The sequence below is a fragment of the Erinaceus europaeus genome, chromosome 16, assembly GCF_950295315.1.
Source record: "Erinaceus europaeus chromosome 16, mEriEur2.1, whole genome shotgun sequence".
Lineage (NCBI taxonomy): Eukaryota > Metazoa > Chordata > Mammalia > Eulipotyphla > Erinaceidae > Erinaceus > Erinaceus europaeus.
Window position 1 is genome coordinate 49,201,107 of NC_080177.1, and position 18,401 is coordinate 49,219,507.

Below are 18,401 nucleotides of genomic sequence, written 5' to 3' on the forward strand. Positions count from 1 at the left end.
TTGGCAAGCTCTTTATATATTTTGGTTATTAGCTTCTTATCTGATGTATGCATGTAAAGATCTCCCATTCTGTGAGGGGTCTCTTGGTTTGAGTAGTGGTTTCTTTTACTGTGCAGAAGCTTTCTAATTTGGTGTACTCCATAGTTTTATGCTTGCCTTAGTCTTCCTTGTAATTGGATTCGTTTCATTGAAGATGTCTGTAAAATTTATGCAGAAAAGAGTTCTGCCAGTATTTTCCTCTAAGTATCTGATAGTTTCTGGTCTAACATCCAAGTCCTTGATCCACTTGGAATTTTTCTTTTGTATTTGGTGAAATATAGTGGTTCAGTTTCATTCTTCTGCATGTGACAATCCTTTTTTTTTTCCAACACCATTTGTTGAAGAGGCTCTGCTTTCCCCATTTAATAGTCTGGGCACCTTTGTCAACAATTAAATGTTCATAGGTGTGAAGGCATACTTCTGGGCTCTCAATTCTATTCCACTGGTCAGTGTGTTTATGCATGTTCCAGTACCAAGCAGTTTTGATGACAATGGCCCTATAATACAATTTGAGATCTGGGAGTATAGAGCCTCCAGTTTTCTTCTTTCTTCTCAAGATTGTTTTGGCATTTCTTGGTCTTTTCTGGTTCCAGATAAACATTTGTAGCATTTGTTCTATTCTCCTAATAAAAGAAGTGGTTGGTATCTTGATGGGGATAGCGTTAAATTTGTAATGGCTTTGGGTAGTATATTCATTTTGATGATGTTAATTCTTCCAACCCATGAACATGGAATATCTTTCCATTTCTTTGTGCCTTTTTCAATTTCCTTGAGTAGTAACTCATAATTTTCAGGATACAGATCTTTCACTTCTTTGGTTAGGTTTATTCCTAGATATTTTATTGTTTTTGTTGCTATAGTAAAAGGAATTGATTTCTGGATTTCAACTTCTTCTAACAGTGTTTGCATGGAGGAATGCCACTGACTTTTGAATGTTAATTTTGTAGCCTGACACCTTACTGTATTGCCTGATGATTTCCAAAAGCTTCTTGCTGGATTTCTTAAGTTTTTCCATGTATACTGTCATGTCATCTGCAACTAAGAAGAGTGTGACTTCTTCTCTCCCAATCTGTATGGCTTTAATTCCTTGCTCCTGCCTGATTGCTATGGCAAGAGCTTCCAACACTATGTTGAATAATAATGGTGATAGTGGGCAGCCCTGTCTAGTACCTGAGCTGAGGGGAAATGCTTCCAGTTTTTCACCACTGAGTATGATGTTGTCTGTAGGTTTGCTATATATAGACTCCACTATCTCCAGGAATTTTCTATCTGTTCCCATTTTCTTGTGGTGTTTTGACTGATCATAAAGGGATGTTGTATTTTGTCAAAGTCTTTCTCTGCATCTATTGATATGACCATGTGGTTTTTGGTGTTGCTTTTTGATGTGGTGGAACATGTTGATTGATATATTGATATATTAAACCAACCTTGCATCTCTGGGATAAACTCCACTTGGTCATGATGAACAATCTTTTGAATATACTGTTGTATCCGGTTGGCTAGAATTTTGTTCAATATTTTAGCACTTATTGTCTGTAGTTTTCTTTTTTGCTTGTATCCCTGTTTGCTTTTGGTTGGCTTCATAGAAGCTAGAAGAGAGTATTCCAGTGTCTTCAATCTTCTGAAAGACTTTTAAAAGTAGAGGTATTTGTTCTTCTTTGAAGGTTTTGTAGAATTCATTTGTAAAATCATCTGGTCAAGGACTTTTATTTTTGGGAAGATTTGTGATAACTGTTTCAGATTCATTAGCTGTGATGGGCCTGTTTATATTATCTACTTCCTCTTTATTTAAATTTGGAAGTTTGTAGGTATCCGAGAAATCGTCCATTTCTTCCAGGTTCTCTAGCTTGGTGGCATATAGTTTTTCATAGAAGTCTCCCATGATATGTTGAATTTCTGCGGTATCTGTTGTGATATCTCGTCTTTCATTTATGATCGATTTATTTGGATCTTCTCCCTTTTTTGTTTTCTGAGTCTGCCTAAACGTTTGTTGATTTTGTTCACTCTTTCGAAGAACCAACATTTACTTTTGTTGATCTTTTGTATAGTTTTCTTATTTTCACTGTTATTTATTTCTGCCCTATTTTTAGTGATTTATGTCTTGTTGGTTAAGGGTTCCTTAGTTCTTCTTCTAGGTCTTTAAGGTGTGCAATCAGGCTGTTTATTTGTGCTTTTTCTTGTTTCCTGATGTGTGCTTGTATGGCTATGAACTTCTCTCTCACTACTGCCTTAGCTGTGTTCCAAATATTTTATAGCTTGTGTCTTCATTTTCACTGAACTCTTGAAGCATTTTGATTTCTTTACTTTGTCGTTGACCCAGTAATTGTTAAGTAGTGTACTGTTGACCTTCCACATTTTGGGACTATTACTAATCTTTTATGGATTGTGAAGTGTTAGTTTAATTCCACTGTGGTCTGAGAAGACGTTTGGGATGAATTCAATGCTCTCGAATTTGCTGATGCTATCTTTGTGGCCTAACATATGGCCTGTCCTTGAGAATGACCCATGTGGACTTGAGTAAAATGTGTATTCCAGTTTCTTGGGGTGAATGACTCTGAAAATGTCTAATAGTTCTAGTTTATCTATCTCCTCATTTAGTTCCCTCATGTTTATTGATTTTCTGCCTGGATGATCTGTCAAGTTGAGAGTGTGGGGTGTTAAAGTCCCCTGCTATGACTGCGTTGCTGTTAGTATACTGATGTAGCTCTTTCAGTAGATGTTTGATGTATTTAGATGGCTTCTCATTGGGTACATAGATGTTAATAATTTTTAAGTCCTGTTCATTGACTGATCTTCTGAGCATTAAGTAATATCAATCCCTATCTTTTAAAATTTTATTTATTTTAAAGTCTATCATATCAGATATGAGCATAGCTGTTCCTGCCTTTTTGTGGGCCTTTGGCTTGTATGATAGTTTTCCACCCTTTCACTCTGAGTCTGTGGTTGTCTTGTTGAGTTATGTGGGTTTCCTGTAGACAGTGTATTGTTGGATTGTGTTTTCTGATCCATCTTCCTACACTGTGCCTTTTAATAGGTGAATTCAGGCCATTGATTGAAGACATTTTAACACCTGTAGATTTTTAGAGTGTTCTGATATATGCCTATTTATGGTGGTCTGTTTATAGAAGACCTTTCAGAACTTCTTTCAGGGCAAGCTTAGTGATAGTTGATTCTTTTAATTGTTGCTTGTCTGAGAAGGTTTTGATGCATCCATCTAGTGAATGGCAGTCTAGCAGGATACAGTAGTCTTGGTTGAAAGCCTTTCTCACTGAGCACTTGATAGATATCTTGCCATTCTCTTCTGGCCTGTAGTGTTTGTGTAGAGTAGTCTGCTGCTAATCTTACGGGTTTTCCTCTGTAGGTGACTCTTTGTTTTTCTCTTGCAGCCTTCTGGATCCTTTCTTTATCTATGTTCCTTTCCATTCTAAATAGGATATGTCTTGGTGTCTTTATGTCTGGGTTAAATCTGTTTGGGACTCTCTGGTCTTCTTGAACCGTTATGTCTTTGATATTGTTTAGACTAGAGAAGTTCTCAGCTATTTGTTCATTTATTTATTTGTTTATTTTATTTTTTAACCAGAGCACTGGCTTATGGTGGTGAGGGGCATTGAACCTGGGACTTTGGAGCCTCAAGCATGAGAGTCTATTTGCATAACCATTAAGCTATCTATCAGTTCTCAGCTATTAAGTCCTGAAGAATGCTTTCTTCCCCTCCCTCTCTTTTTTCCCCCTGGTAAGCCAATAATGCATATATTATGTCTTTTGAAGTCATCCCACAGGTCTCAGTATTGTTTTGTTCAGTATCTCTTAATCTCTTTTTGATATCTCTTACTTCTTTTTTAGTTGCTTCTAATTTGTCCTTCATTTCGCTAATTCTGTTTTTAGCCTTTTATTCTATCCTCTCTTCCCTCTACTGTTTTCTGGAATTCATCTGTTACCCTGTTCTGATACTGTTTTAGCCTTTCCCTCCTCTCTCCATTTCTCTCTGTCCTACCCAACAACAACGACATCAGCAGCAATAACTACAACAATAAGTCAAGAGCCAGGATTTAAATGTTCTGATTTTGTCAAGTCCAGTCATTTTTCCACTTATTCCACAGATGCCTCTCATAACATGGATGGGGAAGATTTGTTCTTATTGTGAATATGTGATAAACTTGAAGTTCAGAGAACTGTGATTTCCCCTACATCCTAAATCATGAAGTATCACAACAGGTTCCTCCTTTCTTGCCACTGCTTGTTTACTCTACCTGCTTTCCAGATGATTGAGTTTATTTCTCTTCTTTTTTAGTATATGGTTAGACATTTCCTTCTTCAAATAGGAAGAGTTTAGGAAATAATTTCATTAAGAAGGAAAGAAATATTGCTTAAGACCATGATGGAGGAAAGGGACCCAAATTGGGGGTGAAAGTGTTCTTCAAACATCTGCCAGAGGGAGATGAGAAATTGAACTTATGTACCAACAACTATACTAAAAACCATTAGTGCCCAATAAAAATGGTTAAGGAAATAGAAAAAGAGAAGTACTGTTTAAGAATCAGAGTCAACTTTCAAGACTCAGTTGCTTTACAGTGTGTAAAGCAAGTAATGTGCTGGGACATTTTCAATTTATGTATGCTTTTTTTTTTTTTTTAATTAGCAACTTGACCTTAATGGTGATGCGAGAAGTATGGATGTAACTCCAGGAGAAAAGGTACTGCGGAACACAAAAGAGCAAAGGGATCAGGAAAATCGGCTGAGAGAGATAGATGAACAGCTGAGAAAGATGAAGGACAATATGGTAAGTTTTTTAAAGTTTAAATGTAAAGTAAGATTAAACTTAAGGTTTTAAATTGAAGTTAAAAATTTTTTATTATCTTTATTTATTTATTGGATAGAGACAGTGAGGAATCAAGAGGGATGGAGAAGAGAGGAATAGAGACAGAAAGACACCTGTAGACCTGCTTCATCACTTGTGAAGCTTTCCCCATGCAGGTAGGGACTGGGGGGGGCTTGAGTCCAGGTACTTGTAGTGTGTATGTTTAACCAAGTGCGCCAGCACCCAGCCCATTAACTTAAACTTTAATATAAAAAAATAAAGTTCCAATTTTCAATGACTGTTTTTTTTTTAGTGGTAAATCAGTCAAGAAAACAAACATGAAAATTTGTCAGAATTTAAATTAAAACTAAAAATATGACACATATAACTTTAAGTCATAGTAAACTTATATGATGTAATATACCTGTGAAATGATATCTGAAGTCAAGATAATAATCTATATATCTAACATTTTGTGACACTGATGTAAATGCTCTTTGTGTAGCAAAGTTTGGTAGTAGTTCATAAAATTATTTTTATCTAGGAAATTTACAGTTTGTTCATTTTGTTCATAATTTATAACATTTATTTCTTATAATTGTAATATATTCTAAATACCTTTTAGACTAATTCAAATCTGTTTTAGAGTTTTGATTTACAGTACTGTAAATATTTTAGAAACACAATTTCACACCTTTTTAAAAATATGTTACTATAACCACAGCCACCACCAAAATATTAATATTTATTTACCAAAGTCCACTGGACTCCCTCTACTGTTGCTATCTATTCTATCCCTACAGCCCCTTTGAGAAAGTTTAGTTCTGCAGTCTTAAGTCCTAAGTCTTAAGTCTTAAGTCTTAAGGATTGTCTTTTTTTGACTTTGCTTGCTTTCACTTGCTTTGTTTCTTTAATTACAGTATTAGTGAAAACATTTGTTTTCCTTTCCTCTAAACTCTTAGTATTTCTTGTAGAAAGAGTTTTGTAATGGTGATTTCCTTTAGCTATAGTTTGGGAAACTATTCATCGCTTCTTCAACCATTAATGATAACCTAGCTGGAAGGAATATTCTTCATTGGAGGTCTTTTCCATTCAAAATTTGAGTATATGCTGCCAGTCCTTTCTGGCCTTGCAAGTTTTTCTTATTGAGAAATCAGCTGATAATCTTATGGAGTTCCATTGTAGAGGACATTGCTTATTTTCTTGTTGCTTTTAAAATTCTCTATCTTTGGTAGTTACCATTTACCATTTTAACTACTATGTGTCTTGCTAAACTTCAGCTTGGGTTTATTTTATTTGAGCTTGGGTTTATTTTATTATTGAGCTACCTGGATCTTATTGTTGACCTCTTCAGTTTGTAGAAATTTTAAGTTTTTTGTTGCAGGTACAATATTTGTCATAGGTTTGGGGTGATGAGATGTGGGTATATTATGCCTCAGTTGACCAGATTAAAGGTTCATACTTTAGAGATAACTTCTTGATTGCACCTTGTCATGCTTTTTTCTCAGGTGAAGGGTACCTTTCATTTGTCTTAGATTCCTGTCATTTTTCATCATTCTGTATTTGTCACTATCATATGTCTTGAACATTGTATTTTCTATGTTGTATCTATTATCCTTTAATTTTGACTCAATATCTTAGTCCTTTAGGAAATCCTTTATTTCATTCCAGTGCACATGAAGTTTAATTGGAGTTAAAGAGCTCTAATAAATATCAAAAACTGACTTATTTAAATGGAAAGTAATAACATACAGGTACAGTTGAGTGATTACTGTGAAATCAGTATACCCAAGACATTGTTGTAAGCTCTTTATAATTTACTAATGTGCCAACTTTCATGAGTACTCTAGCAGGTGAGAGTTAATTACTGTTGATTTTTTAAAAAATTTTTTATTTAAGAAAGGATTAACGAACAAAACCATAAGGTAGGAGGGGTACAACTCCACACAATTCCCACCACCCAATCTCCTTAACCCACCCCCTCCCATGATAGCTTTCCCATTCTCTAGCCCTCTGGGAGCATGGACCCAGGGTCGTTGAGGGTTGCAGAAGGTAGAAGGTCTGGCTTCTGTAATTGCTTCCCCACTGAACATGGGCGTTGACTGGTCGGTCCATACTCCCAGTCTGCCTCTCTCTTTCCCTAGTAAGGTGTGTCTCTGGGGAAGCTGAGCTCCAGGACATATTGGTGGGGTCTTCAATCCAGGGAAGCCTGGCCAGCATCCTGGTGGCATCTGGAACCTGGTGATTGAAAAGAGAGTTAACATACGAAGCCAAACACATTGTTGAGCAATCATGGACCCAAAGCTTGGCATAGTGGAGAGGAAGTGTTAGGGAGGTACTCACTGCAAACTCTAGTGTACTTCTGCTTTCAGGTATATATTTTGCAGTAGTTTATGGATACGTGTGAACATAAGCTCTCTCTCACAGAAACTGGTGTATATCTAGGTTATGGGACTTTGTTAGAAGGTGAACCACCTGAGATGAAATTAGAGTGTACTATAAAAGGAAAGGTCTCACCCAAGTAATGAAGCTGAAGGGTTGTCATTCCACACGTGAAGTCTCTGGATACAGTCTGAGGTGAAGCATACTGAGGTGGCAATCGTTGCATTGGTTAGGTTGTGATCGGTGGATGCAATATTATTTGGTATGGATTGGGAGACGCATACGGGAAAGTGGGTCCTATCCAAGGGTTCCAGGACTGGGGGAAGTAGGGGCTCTATAGTGGAAATGTGAGGTTCCTGCTGTCTTAGGGTTCAAAAAGACAATCGATAGTTAATGTTATCATCACATTATTTGGTAATTGGGTTAACTTTGAAAAGTCCTTTTGTTATGGTTTCCTGTACAGTATCCAGTATCTTGTATATAGCTGTGCTATTGGATGCTTCTAACTGTTGATGTTTTTTATGTGTGAAGGAGTAACCAGCCCGTTGTTTTCTGAGTAATAAGTATAAGAATTATGGTTCAAATGGTTAACCTTTAACAGCTCTGGTATACTTCCTGGAACTTATATATACATTTACATTTATTATCATTTTAATATTGACTTAAAATTTGTAAGATAATAGGGGTGTAATTCCATACTGTTTTCACCTCCAGAGTTCTGTATCCCTATCCCTTCCATTGAAAACTTCAGTATTGGGAGTCGGGCCGTAGTGCAGCGGGTTAAGTGCACATGGAGCAAAGCGCAAGGACCAGCCTAAGGGTCCCGGGCTCCCCACCTGCAGGGGAGTTGCTTCACAGGCGGTGATGCAGGTCTGTAGGTGTCTATCTTTCTCTCCCCCTCTCTGTCTTCCCCCCTCTCCATTTCTCTCTGTCGTATCCAACAATGACGACATCAGTAACAACAACAATAAAACAACAGGGCAACAAAAGGGAATAAATAATATTAAAAAAATAAAAATAAAAGTGTTTGAAAACTTCAATATTTCTCCCAAGGTCACCAATGGGCTAATTTTCTCACTGTATCTATGATTATATTCTCCCCATTTTTTCGATGGTTCTGCCTTCATTTCCTTTCTAAATCACCTTTACACCTATTTTTATAAACTTAAAAAATATTTTAATTAATTAACTCATTTATTTATTACTGGATAGTGACAGAAAAATTGAGAGGGAGAAGGGATAGATAGATAGATAGATAGATAGATAGATAGATAGAGAAAGAGAGACAGAGCACTACTTCACTACTCATGAAGCTTTCCCCCTGCAGATGGGGACTGGGGGCTTGAACCCGGGTCCTTGAACATTATGATATGTGCTCTCAACCACCACCTCCTGGCCCCACCACTACACTTATTTTTTAAATTAATTTTTTATTAGTGATTTAATGATTTACAAGATTGCAATATAACAAGGGAATAATTCCACACAGTTCCTACCACCAGAGTTCCCTGTTCCATTCCCTCAGTTGGAAACTTCCCTATTCTTTATCCCGTTGGGAGTATGGACCAAAATTCTTTATGGGATGCAGAATGTGGAAGGTCTGGCTTCTGTAACTGCTTCTCTGCTGGACATGGATGTTGGCAGGTCAATCCATACTCTAGAAGAGTATGTTTTTCCCTAGTGGGGTAGGTTCTCTGGAGAGGTGAGGTTCTGGGACACACTGGTGAGGTCATCTTCCCAGAGAAGTTAGGATGGAACCAGGACAAACTGTTTAATGAACAGGAACCCAGAAGTAGGAATAAAGCAGATGAAACTAGGATGAAATCATAGTAGTATCTGGAACTTAGTGGTTCACTAAGCATAATCTCCAATTTCATCATTTTATCCCAAAGGACACAATATAATATTTATTTATTTGTTTTTGAATAGTACAGTACTGCATTGAGTATATGTCCCATAACTTTTTTATCCAATCATCCGTCGAAGGACATTTTGGTTACTTATATTTTTGGCTTTTGTGAGTAACGTACTATGAATGTGGTGGGGGAGTGCATATTTTATTGTTACTAACTCTTTTGGATAAATGCCTAGGAGTGCAATTACTGGATCAGAAGGGATTTCTATTTCCATTTGTATTTAAGGATTCTCCATACTGTTGTTCATAGTGGTTGGAGTGTAATAGGGTTCCTCTTCACATTCCCTCCAACAACTGTCCTTTCCTGTTTTGTTCAGGTATGAGGTGGAATCTCAATGTGGTTTAAATTTGCATTTCTCTAATGATTAGTGAATTGGAGTATGTCTGTGGGCTATGTGTATCTTTTCTTTAGAGAACTGTTTATTCATATCTTCTGCCCACTTTTTTTTTTCCTTCCAGGGTTATTGTCGGTGCCTGCACCACAAATCCACTGCTCCTGGAGGTTTTTTATTTCTTTTGCTGCCCTTGTTATTTTATCTTTGTTGTGTTTATTATTGTCATTATTGTTGTTGGATAGGACAGAGAGAAACTGAGAGAGGAGGGGAGACAGAGTGAGCGAGAGAAAGATAGACACCTGCAGACCTGCTTCACCACCTGTGAAGCGACTCCCCTACAGGTCAAACTGGGTTCCTTGCGCCGGTCCTTGTGCTTCACGCCACTTGCACTTAACCTGCTGTGCTACCGCCCGACCCCCTTTTTAATTTTTTTTTTACCTGTGAAACAACCCCCCTGCAGGTGGAGGAGAGCTGGTGGCTCGAACCGGAATCCTTACTCCAGTCCTTGAGCTTTGTGCCACATGCACTTAACCCGCTGTGCTACCACCCAACCCTCCTGCCTACTTTTTTATTGGGTTGTTCTTTTTCTTTTTGTTGAGTACTTTAAATATGTCATTCCACTCTCTCCTTATCTCTAGTGTTTGTGAAGAGAATTCTGATAAGAGCCTTATAATGCTACCTTTGTATGTAACTTCTTTCCTTTCCCTGGTAGACTGCAAAAAAATTTCCTTGTAATTGAGTTTTGATCTCAATGATGTGCCTTGGGGTTGGACATTTTACATTCATGCTTTGCTTCCTGCATGCATATGTTCTGAGGATTGTCCAAGGGAGTGAAATTCTCAGCCAGAAACTCCCTGAATATTGTCTCTGTTCCCCTCTCCCTGACCTCTTCCTCAGGAATTCCTGTCACTCTTCCATTTAATCTTTTGTTGGAGTCTGCAGTTTTGTGGAGAGTTGCTTCATTTTAAACCTTTCCTCTCTCATCTTTAAATTAAAAGAGTGGGCTAATTGTATCTTCTAGCTTAGTCTTTCTTCTGCATAAGTGAATCTACTTCCAAAGCCTTGTACCAGGGCTTGTACTGCACTCAAAGTGTCTTTCACACCTTTCTTGTAATTCTGTTTGAAGTTTTTCCTTTTTTAATTTTTTTAATTATCTTTATTTATTTATTGGATAGGGACAGGTAGAAAACAAGAGGGAAGGGGGTGATAGGAAGGGAAAGAGACAGAGAGATACCTGCAGCCCTGCTTCACTACTTGTGAAGCATTCCCCCTGCAGGTGGGAACCAAGGGACCAAACCTGGGTCCTTGCGCATTGTAACATGTGCACTCAACCAGGTGTGCCACCACCTGGCCCTGAAGTTTTTCTTTCATACTTCCTAACTGCTAAGTGAACTTTGATTGAAGTTCTTCTTTCATGTTTCCTAGTGTCTTAGATAACTCATTTGGAGTTCTTCTTTTGTGTTTCCTAACTCCTTAGTGACATATTCTTCCAACTCTTGAATATACTTCTCCATAGTATGTTTAGATTCTTGGAGAGTCCTCATAATGAGCTTTCTGTAGTCTTTCTTTGATAGTACCTCTGTATCTATAATGTCTTGGAATCCTTCTGTTTAATTTCTATCTTGTTTGTCATATTTTGAAGTTTGCTTTTTTAGTTTTTCTGTTTATGCATTTATTGTGCTGGTTATTGTTGGCCAGTAGATGTTGCTATTGTTATGATCACTGGGCTTTGATTTGTTTATATATGTTGGGTAGTAGGGTTATATTTCTTGTTATTTCCTTGAGCTTTTCTGTACTTCATGTGGTCTGTATATATGGTTTCTTTATATGACTTCAGCCTGAATCCACACTACAGGGGTTTGCTGCTAGGTGACAGTTGTGCTCAGAGAAGTAGAGCTTGATTTACCATTTACCTGCCAACTGCCACAAATTATCATTATCTATGTCTGACTTAGTTTGGCAACAGACCAGACTGCTTTTGTTCAGAAATGTCCCTTGCTATTGTGGTGTGTTTTTGCCTGTAGTTCAGTACTAACACCCCTGAGGGCACAGATTAAAAGCTCAAAGGTTTCCCTCTCTCACTATCAGCACTGTGTGTTGCTTTGACTGCTGCTGCTTCGAGGCAAAATGATACTGTCCTCTGCAAGAGCTCTTAAATTCTGTATGTTTGGTTTCAGTCTGCACCTCTTTTCTTCCCAACCACGTGTATGGTACCTACTTAAGGCTGCTGTATTTCTGTGGAGGTCTCAGCTGTAGTTTTATGGCATTTGTACTATATACATTACCACCCAGCCCCAGATAGCTTTTGTCAAGTTTGATAGTTGTTATTTGCTGTTTGTTCTGCTCTCTGTTATAATCACACTTCTGAGAAGTCAACTTACATATTCTTTTGATTGACAATGATTTTTGTTAATTAAAATGGCAGAAATTTGTTATAACATTAATATTCATGGTATGTTTGCAATCCCTTATCATTTTCACTTTCACAGTTTAGTGTTTTATGTTAGCACTTTCAGAAACTATCTTGTTGGCAAAAGTACTTGTAAATTGATCTATGTTATTTGCATATTTTGTTTAGTTATGTTTTAATATTGTCTTATGAATAATGTATAACATGTGTTACATATTTTATTGATTTAATAATGGTCATCAAGACCATAGTATAAGAGGGGTACAATTCCACATAATTCCTACCACCAGAAATCCGTAGCCCATCCCCTCCCCTGATAGCTTTCCTATTCTTTAACCCTCTGGGAATATGGACCCAGGGTCATTATGGGATGCAGAAGTTGGAAGGTCTGGCTTCTATAATTGCTCCTTTGTTAGACATGGGCATTGGCAGGTTGATCTATACTCCCAGCCTGCCTCTCTCTTCCCATAGTGGAGCAGGGCTGTAGAGAGGTGGGGCTCCAGGGTACATTGGTTAGCCTGGTGATAAAAATTATACATTGTAGGGAGGATGGGGAGGGGGAAGTTTGGTTAAAAAAATCACACTGGTTAACTTCTCAAAAAGACTAGAAATATAATTATTTTAATGTTTAATTTGCTTTTTAAAATATATTAAAAACATGGTGATTGGGAAGTCACAAAGATATAGAGCTCTGGCAGTGATTAGGGAAGAAAGAAATTTTTTTTTTTTTTTTTTTTGTTAACCAGAGCACTGTTCAACTCTGTCTTATGGTGGTGCAAGGGATTGAATCTGGGACTTTGAAGCCTCAGAGATGAGAGCCTCTTTGCATAACCATTAATGCTATCTACCCCTTCCCAGAAAGAGAATTTTTGCAATGAGAATGGTCTATTTGGGCAACACATTCAAATAAGACTTGAGTTATACTTGCTGGGTAGCTTTAGAAAAGGCTTAAATATCAAAAGGTTAGCTAGTTGGTTTGGGTTAATATGAAATTCACTTTTACATCACCATTATATATTCTTACTAAAAATTGATTATTTAATAGACTAAATATGTCAGTGGGAGTGGTGTGGAGGTGGTGTCACTATTTGACTTTAATAGCAGTTTTTAATATTGACTGTTTCCCTTTGGAAAATTATTGGTCAGTTGTTACAATGACAGCCATAACATTTTAATTCTTTTTAGTACTGTATTCAAATAAACAGTATGCAAATTAAACCAAACTAAACACTACAGGAAACAAATGTTATCCAATAGGAGGAAACCAAAACAATTTATACAAATTCAGGCTGTTTAATACTGTGGTGTGGTGATAAACCAACAAGTCTATGGATTTTGGCAATTGAAGAATTTTGGTTGGGTGATTCCAACATAAAAAATAAAAATTATGTTAAGATTGTATCAATTATAGTTATGCAGTGTTTACATACTGATGAAAGCCCCCCAAAATAGAATATAGGTGTTAATAGCTTTGCTATTTTTTTGCTTTCTTTGTTATTATCTTTGTTATTAGACAAAGGCAACTCATAGTAATTTTGTTATTTAATTATTTTTTATGTGTTTTAGTTCTCTAATGTTATAGTGTATTTTTTGAGTAATTTAAGTAAATATTTTCCATTCAGTAACTCATATTTGGTCTGATGTTCCTGAAGCATTGTGTATTCTACTATGCTAATATGTTCCTGAAGCACTATGTATTCTACTATGCTAATATGTAAAAAATAACAAACATACTTAGCTTCCAAGGATTAGGCAAAATGTCTTTAGTAAAGTTGCATAATTTAGCTTTTATAAATTAGAAGAATTCAGTTTTTGCTTCTGGCTTTTCCAAGAAATAATCATCAACCTGTCTCATTTCAGCAACTCCTTTAATGATCAGATATTGTCAAAGACATTTTGTTAGGATTGTTGGGAAAGGTTTTCATGGCTTTAGCCATTCTAAATGCTCTGACCATGCCCCCCCCCACCCCCCAGGTCTTTACTTAGGTCTTTATTGTTCCTCTTTTTTGATTTTTAGTGTGAGCTTCATTCATTTTGTTTTTTTCCCTAGCATTTGAGATCTCTACTCTTTTACTTTCCACATTCTTTCTCTTCGTGGTCTCCTGGAAACCACTGAGTTTGGCCTTGTTTGGTGAACTGTATTGTCATTACTACATCAAAATGTTTAGCACTCTAAACTTTGTTGCTGAGCATTGAGGATTAGAATGTGGTTCACAAAGCATGATAAATCCTTGTGCTCTGATTCTTATTTTGACATGCTCTTGCCATTTAACCTAGACTACAAGAACCTAATCAGAAGACATGAAGGTTTCTTCTGCTCAGTGAATGACTGGAGAGTCAACCTTTAGCTGCTAATAATGCCATTGATTTGGAACTATAGAACATAAGAGTGGAAGGGGACATTGAGGTCACATGGGCTGGCTCCATAGATTAGAAGCTCAGGATTTGAACAGCTAAATTATTCAAGGACTGAGAGCAGTAGTTTTAGGCCAATCCCCAATTCATTTGGTACTTGAAAATGCAAACTTCTGACTAAATCCAGCCTAAGTTATACCAGCACATTTCAGCCAATTTTTAGCTAAGGTTTGACACTCCTAACACCCAACTGTGGACTTCATTTAAAAATTCATTATCCAACAGATTGCCCATCTTTTCCAAATTCAAAACAATCCAAACAAAGCTAACATGCTTTCATTGAACTGGTACAATAACTAGTATGTTTTTTATATGTATTAAGTCAACCTGTGGAAAAGTAGTTAGTATTCGTGTTTTGGTGTTCAAAACTGTTGAAATTATCATCTGTCTGTATGTCTGTCAGTCTATCTATCTACCTGTTTTTTATTGCCACCAGGGTTATTGCTGGGGCTCGGTACCTGCACTATCAACCCACTCCTCCCTGCAGCCATTTTTTTCCCTCTTTTTTTTTCTTTCTAATTTTTATAAGACAGAGACAAATTGAGAGAAGAAAGGGAGATAGAGAAGGAAAGAAAGATAGACACCTGCAGCCCTGCTTCACCACTTGTGAAATGGACCCTCTGCAGATGGGGAGTAGGTGCTTGAGCCTGGGTCCTTGCACTTGGTGATATATGCACTTAACCAGCTGCACCACTACCTGGTCTCCACTGTAGAAGTTATTTAATTATTGTTCTTTTGTAACAATATTTTAGGATGGTGGATAAAATGATAACATTAACATGTAGTTTTTTTAAATAGAGTGTACAACTGTTATTTTTCTTTCTGTAAGTGATGCGAGTCTGCAAAATAATGTGCTAAATATTTGGTTATAAATCTTGACAGTGAGGTCTTCATGTTAACAGTTAAACATATCTTAAAAATTTGTTTTAGTAACCATAGTTAAAGACATATTTTGAATAAAATAAGTAGAACAAAAATTTAGAAGTACTTAATTTCTTTTTTTTTAATTTGTGATTTAATAATGATCAACAAAGTAACAAGATTGTGGGATGAGAGGGGTACAATCCCATATAATTCCTGCCATCAGAGTTCTGTATCCCATACCCTCCATTGGAAGGCTCCCTGTTCTTTATCCCTCTGGGAGTACAGACCAAATATATATTTTTTGTATATATTTTTATTGATTTAATAATTATTGACAAGACCATAGGATAAGAGGGATACAGTTCCACACAGTTCCCACAACCAGAGTTCTACATCCCACCCCCTCCATTGGAAGCTTTTCTATTCTTTATCCCTCTGGGAATATGGACCCAGGATCATTATGGGGTGCAGAAGGTGGAAGGGGTTACAAATATACCCTGTAGTCTGCCTATACAGCTAATAAAAATATTTCTGAAAATATTAGTGATATTTCCTCCTGTATTGTGATTCTCCACTTTTTGTTTGGAATTTTTTTCTATTTGTATTTTGGAAAACTAACTTTGATACTATCACAAAGAAGGTGAGTTAATCACTCTTCATAACTAAGTAGTACTCTACTGTGTATATATAACACCATTTTCTCACTGGCTTCTTCTATTGCTTCTCTGTTGGACATGGGTGTTGGCGGGTCGATCCATACTCCCAGCCTGTTTCTGTATTTTTCTAGTGGGGTAGGGGTCTGGGGAGGTGGGATTCCAGGACACACTGGTGAGGTCGTCTGCCCAGGGAAGTCAGGTTGGTGTTATGGTAGCATCTGTAGCTTGGTGGCTGAAAAGCATAAAGATGTAAAGCAGAAAAAAATTGTTTAATAGTCAGCAACCTAAAGGTAAGAATATAGCAGGTGAGGTTTGGGGTCTTCATGTTGGAAGGAGCTAGGATATCTATTTTAGGTATATTCCAAGGGGCCCATGACTTTACTAATTTTTGCCTAAGCCCTACAGCTAACATTGCATGTGGGCTAAAGGTTTTGTCTGGGAAGATGGTGTCAGAATTGGAAATAGGACTAGAATGCTGGATCAGGGCAGAGAGAAGCTTCCAAATATGGGAAAAGTATATAAATATCATTTACTGTAAACCCCGTCAATCTGACCTTGGGCCCATATCTATTCATATTTAGCACAGGAGTCTGTGTAACCTCTGCATTCCTGTCAGTTTGAGTTCACATTCCATGGTCACAGCTCAAGACATTCTAGGCTCCACTCATTTCAGAACCAGTCTACCTCAAGTAGGAGGATATGTTGACCTAGCCTCCCTTTGGAGAGTGGGGTAGTTTCTACTACTATTGTTTTATGTTGAGGGCAGTGTCCTGCAGAGGCCCACAAGAGGGTTTATGATGTTGTTCCTGATAGAGATGACCAGTGATGGTGGAGATCTGTTAAAACTCTAGGCCCATCATATATGTGGGAATCTCAGAATTCCCTGAGTAGAGCCTTGGATAATGGGGTAGCCTGATAATGAACAAAAGGGCCATCATTAAAGTGTGCTGGTCTCTTGCCCGTATCCAGCTTTTGTACTCCTTACTTTATCTGACATGGTTGGATTTAGAGTGATTGAGAGAAGTGAAGTATTTCTATATCATTTGGTGCATGTATATTGACAAATCTTGCATGTGGTGATTTAGAAACAGTCTATAAGGGAGTTGGGCGGTACTGCAGTGGGTTAAGTGCAGGTGGCTCAAAGCACAAGGACTGGAGTGGAGTAAGGATCCTAGTTCGAGCCCTGGCTCCCCACCTGCAGGGGGGCCACTTCACAAGTGGTGAAGCAGGTCTGCAGGTGTCTCTCTTTCTCTCCCCATCTCTGTATTCCCTTCCTTTCTCCATTTCTCTCTGTCCTATCCAACAACAACGACATCATCAACAACAACAATAAAAAAAAAAGAAACAGTCTATAGTAGTTATAGGTTAACATTCAGAGATGGCATATGGATTATTCTGGAATGAATAAATGAGTCAATATCCTTTTAAAAACCATTGGTTATGTTTAATATTTGAATATGATATAGGATAACTTGAAAGTATAATACAGTGCTTCAGGAATGAAATGTTAAAAATTATCAGATAACTTCCCATTAACTTATTGCATACCAGTTATCATTTAAAAAAATTTTATTTATAAAAAGGAAACATTGATAAAAACCATAGGGTAAGAGGGATGCAACTCCATACAATTCCCACCACCAGAACTCTGTATTCAATCCCCTCCCCTGATAGCTTTTCTATTCTTTATCCCTCTGGGAGTATGGGCCCAGGGTCATTATGGGATGCAGAAGGTGGGAGGTCTGGCACCAGCTATCATTTTTATAAAGTACATTAACAGATTTTAGTTTCAAACACTGGGGTTACAAATATACCTTGTAGTCCACCTATACAGCTAATAAAACTATTTATGAAAATATTAGTGATATTTCCTCCTATATTTTAATTCTCTGTTTTTTGCATGGAATTTTTTTCTATTTGTATTTTGGAAGACTAACTTTGATATTGTCACAAAGAAGGTGAACTTATAGCTGAATGATAATCCATTGTGTGTATATACCACCACTTTCTCAGCCACTTATCTGTTGTTGGACACCTTGCTTGTTTTCAAGTTTTGGCTATTACAAGTTATGCTGTTATGAACATAGATATATGTATATAGATCTTTTTGGATGAGTGTGTTTGACTCCTTAGGATATATCCCCAGGAGAGGAATTGCTGGGCCATAGGGTAGGTCTATTTCGAGCCTTCTGAGAGTTCTCAGAACTCTTTTTCATCTAAGTTTTATAGGTATTTTCAGTGATTCAAGCACAATTGCAAGTAAAATAACAACAAAAATAAACTACTGGGACAACATCAAATTAAAAAAACTTCTGCACAGCAAAAGATACCACCACCCAAATAAAAAGTATGGTAGAAGATCTTTACATGCTATACAACAGACAAAAGTCTAATAACCAAAATATATTAAGAGCTCACCAAAATCATCATCAACAGCAGCAACAGCAGTAACAACAACAACAATAGACCCCATTTAAAAGTGGGGAGAGAATATGAACAGAATACTCACTAAAGAAGAGACCCAAAAGACCAATAGACATATGAAAAAATGCTCCAAGTCAGTGATTGTCAGTCAACAAAATGCAAA

The 18,401-nt window shown here is 37.1% G+C and overlaps 1 protein-coding gene across 7 annotated transcripts in view; it reads left to right on the top strand.

Annotated features, from left to right (window-relative positions):
* Positions 1-18,401, top strand: part of FSIP1 (fibrous sheath interacting protein 1) — a 226,098-nt gene that overhangs the window by 72,327 nt on the left and 135,370 nt on the right. For all 7 annotated transcript variants that reach the window (XM_060175127.1, XM_060175126.1, XM_060175122.1 and 4 more), the window contains one exon: positions 4,679-4,819. In XM_060175127.1, coding sequence (XP_060031110.1) covers positions 4,679-4,819 — 141 coding nt within the window. The remainder of the gene's footprint in view (positions 1-4,678; positions 4,820-18,401) is intronic.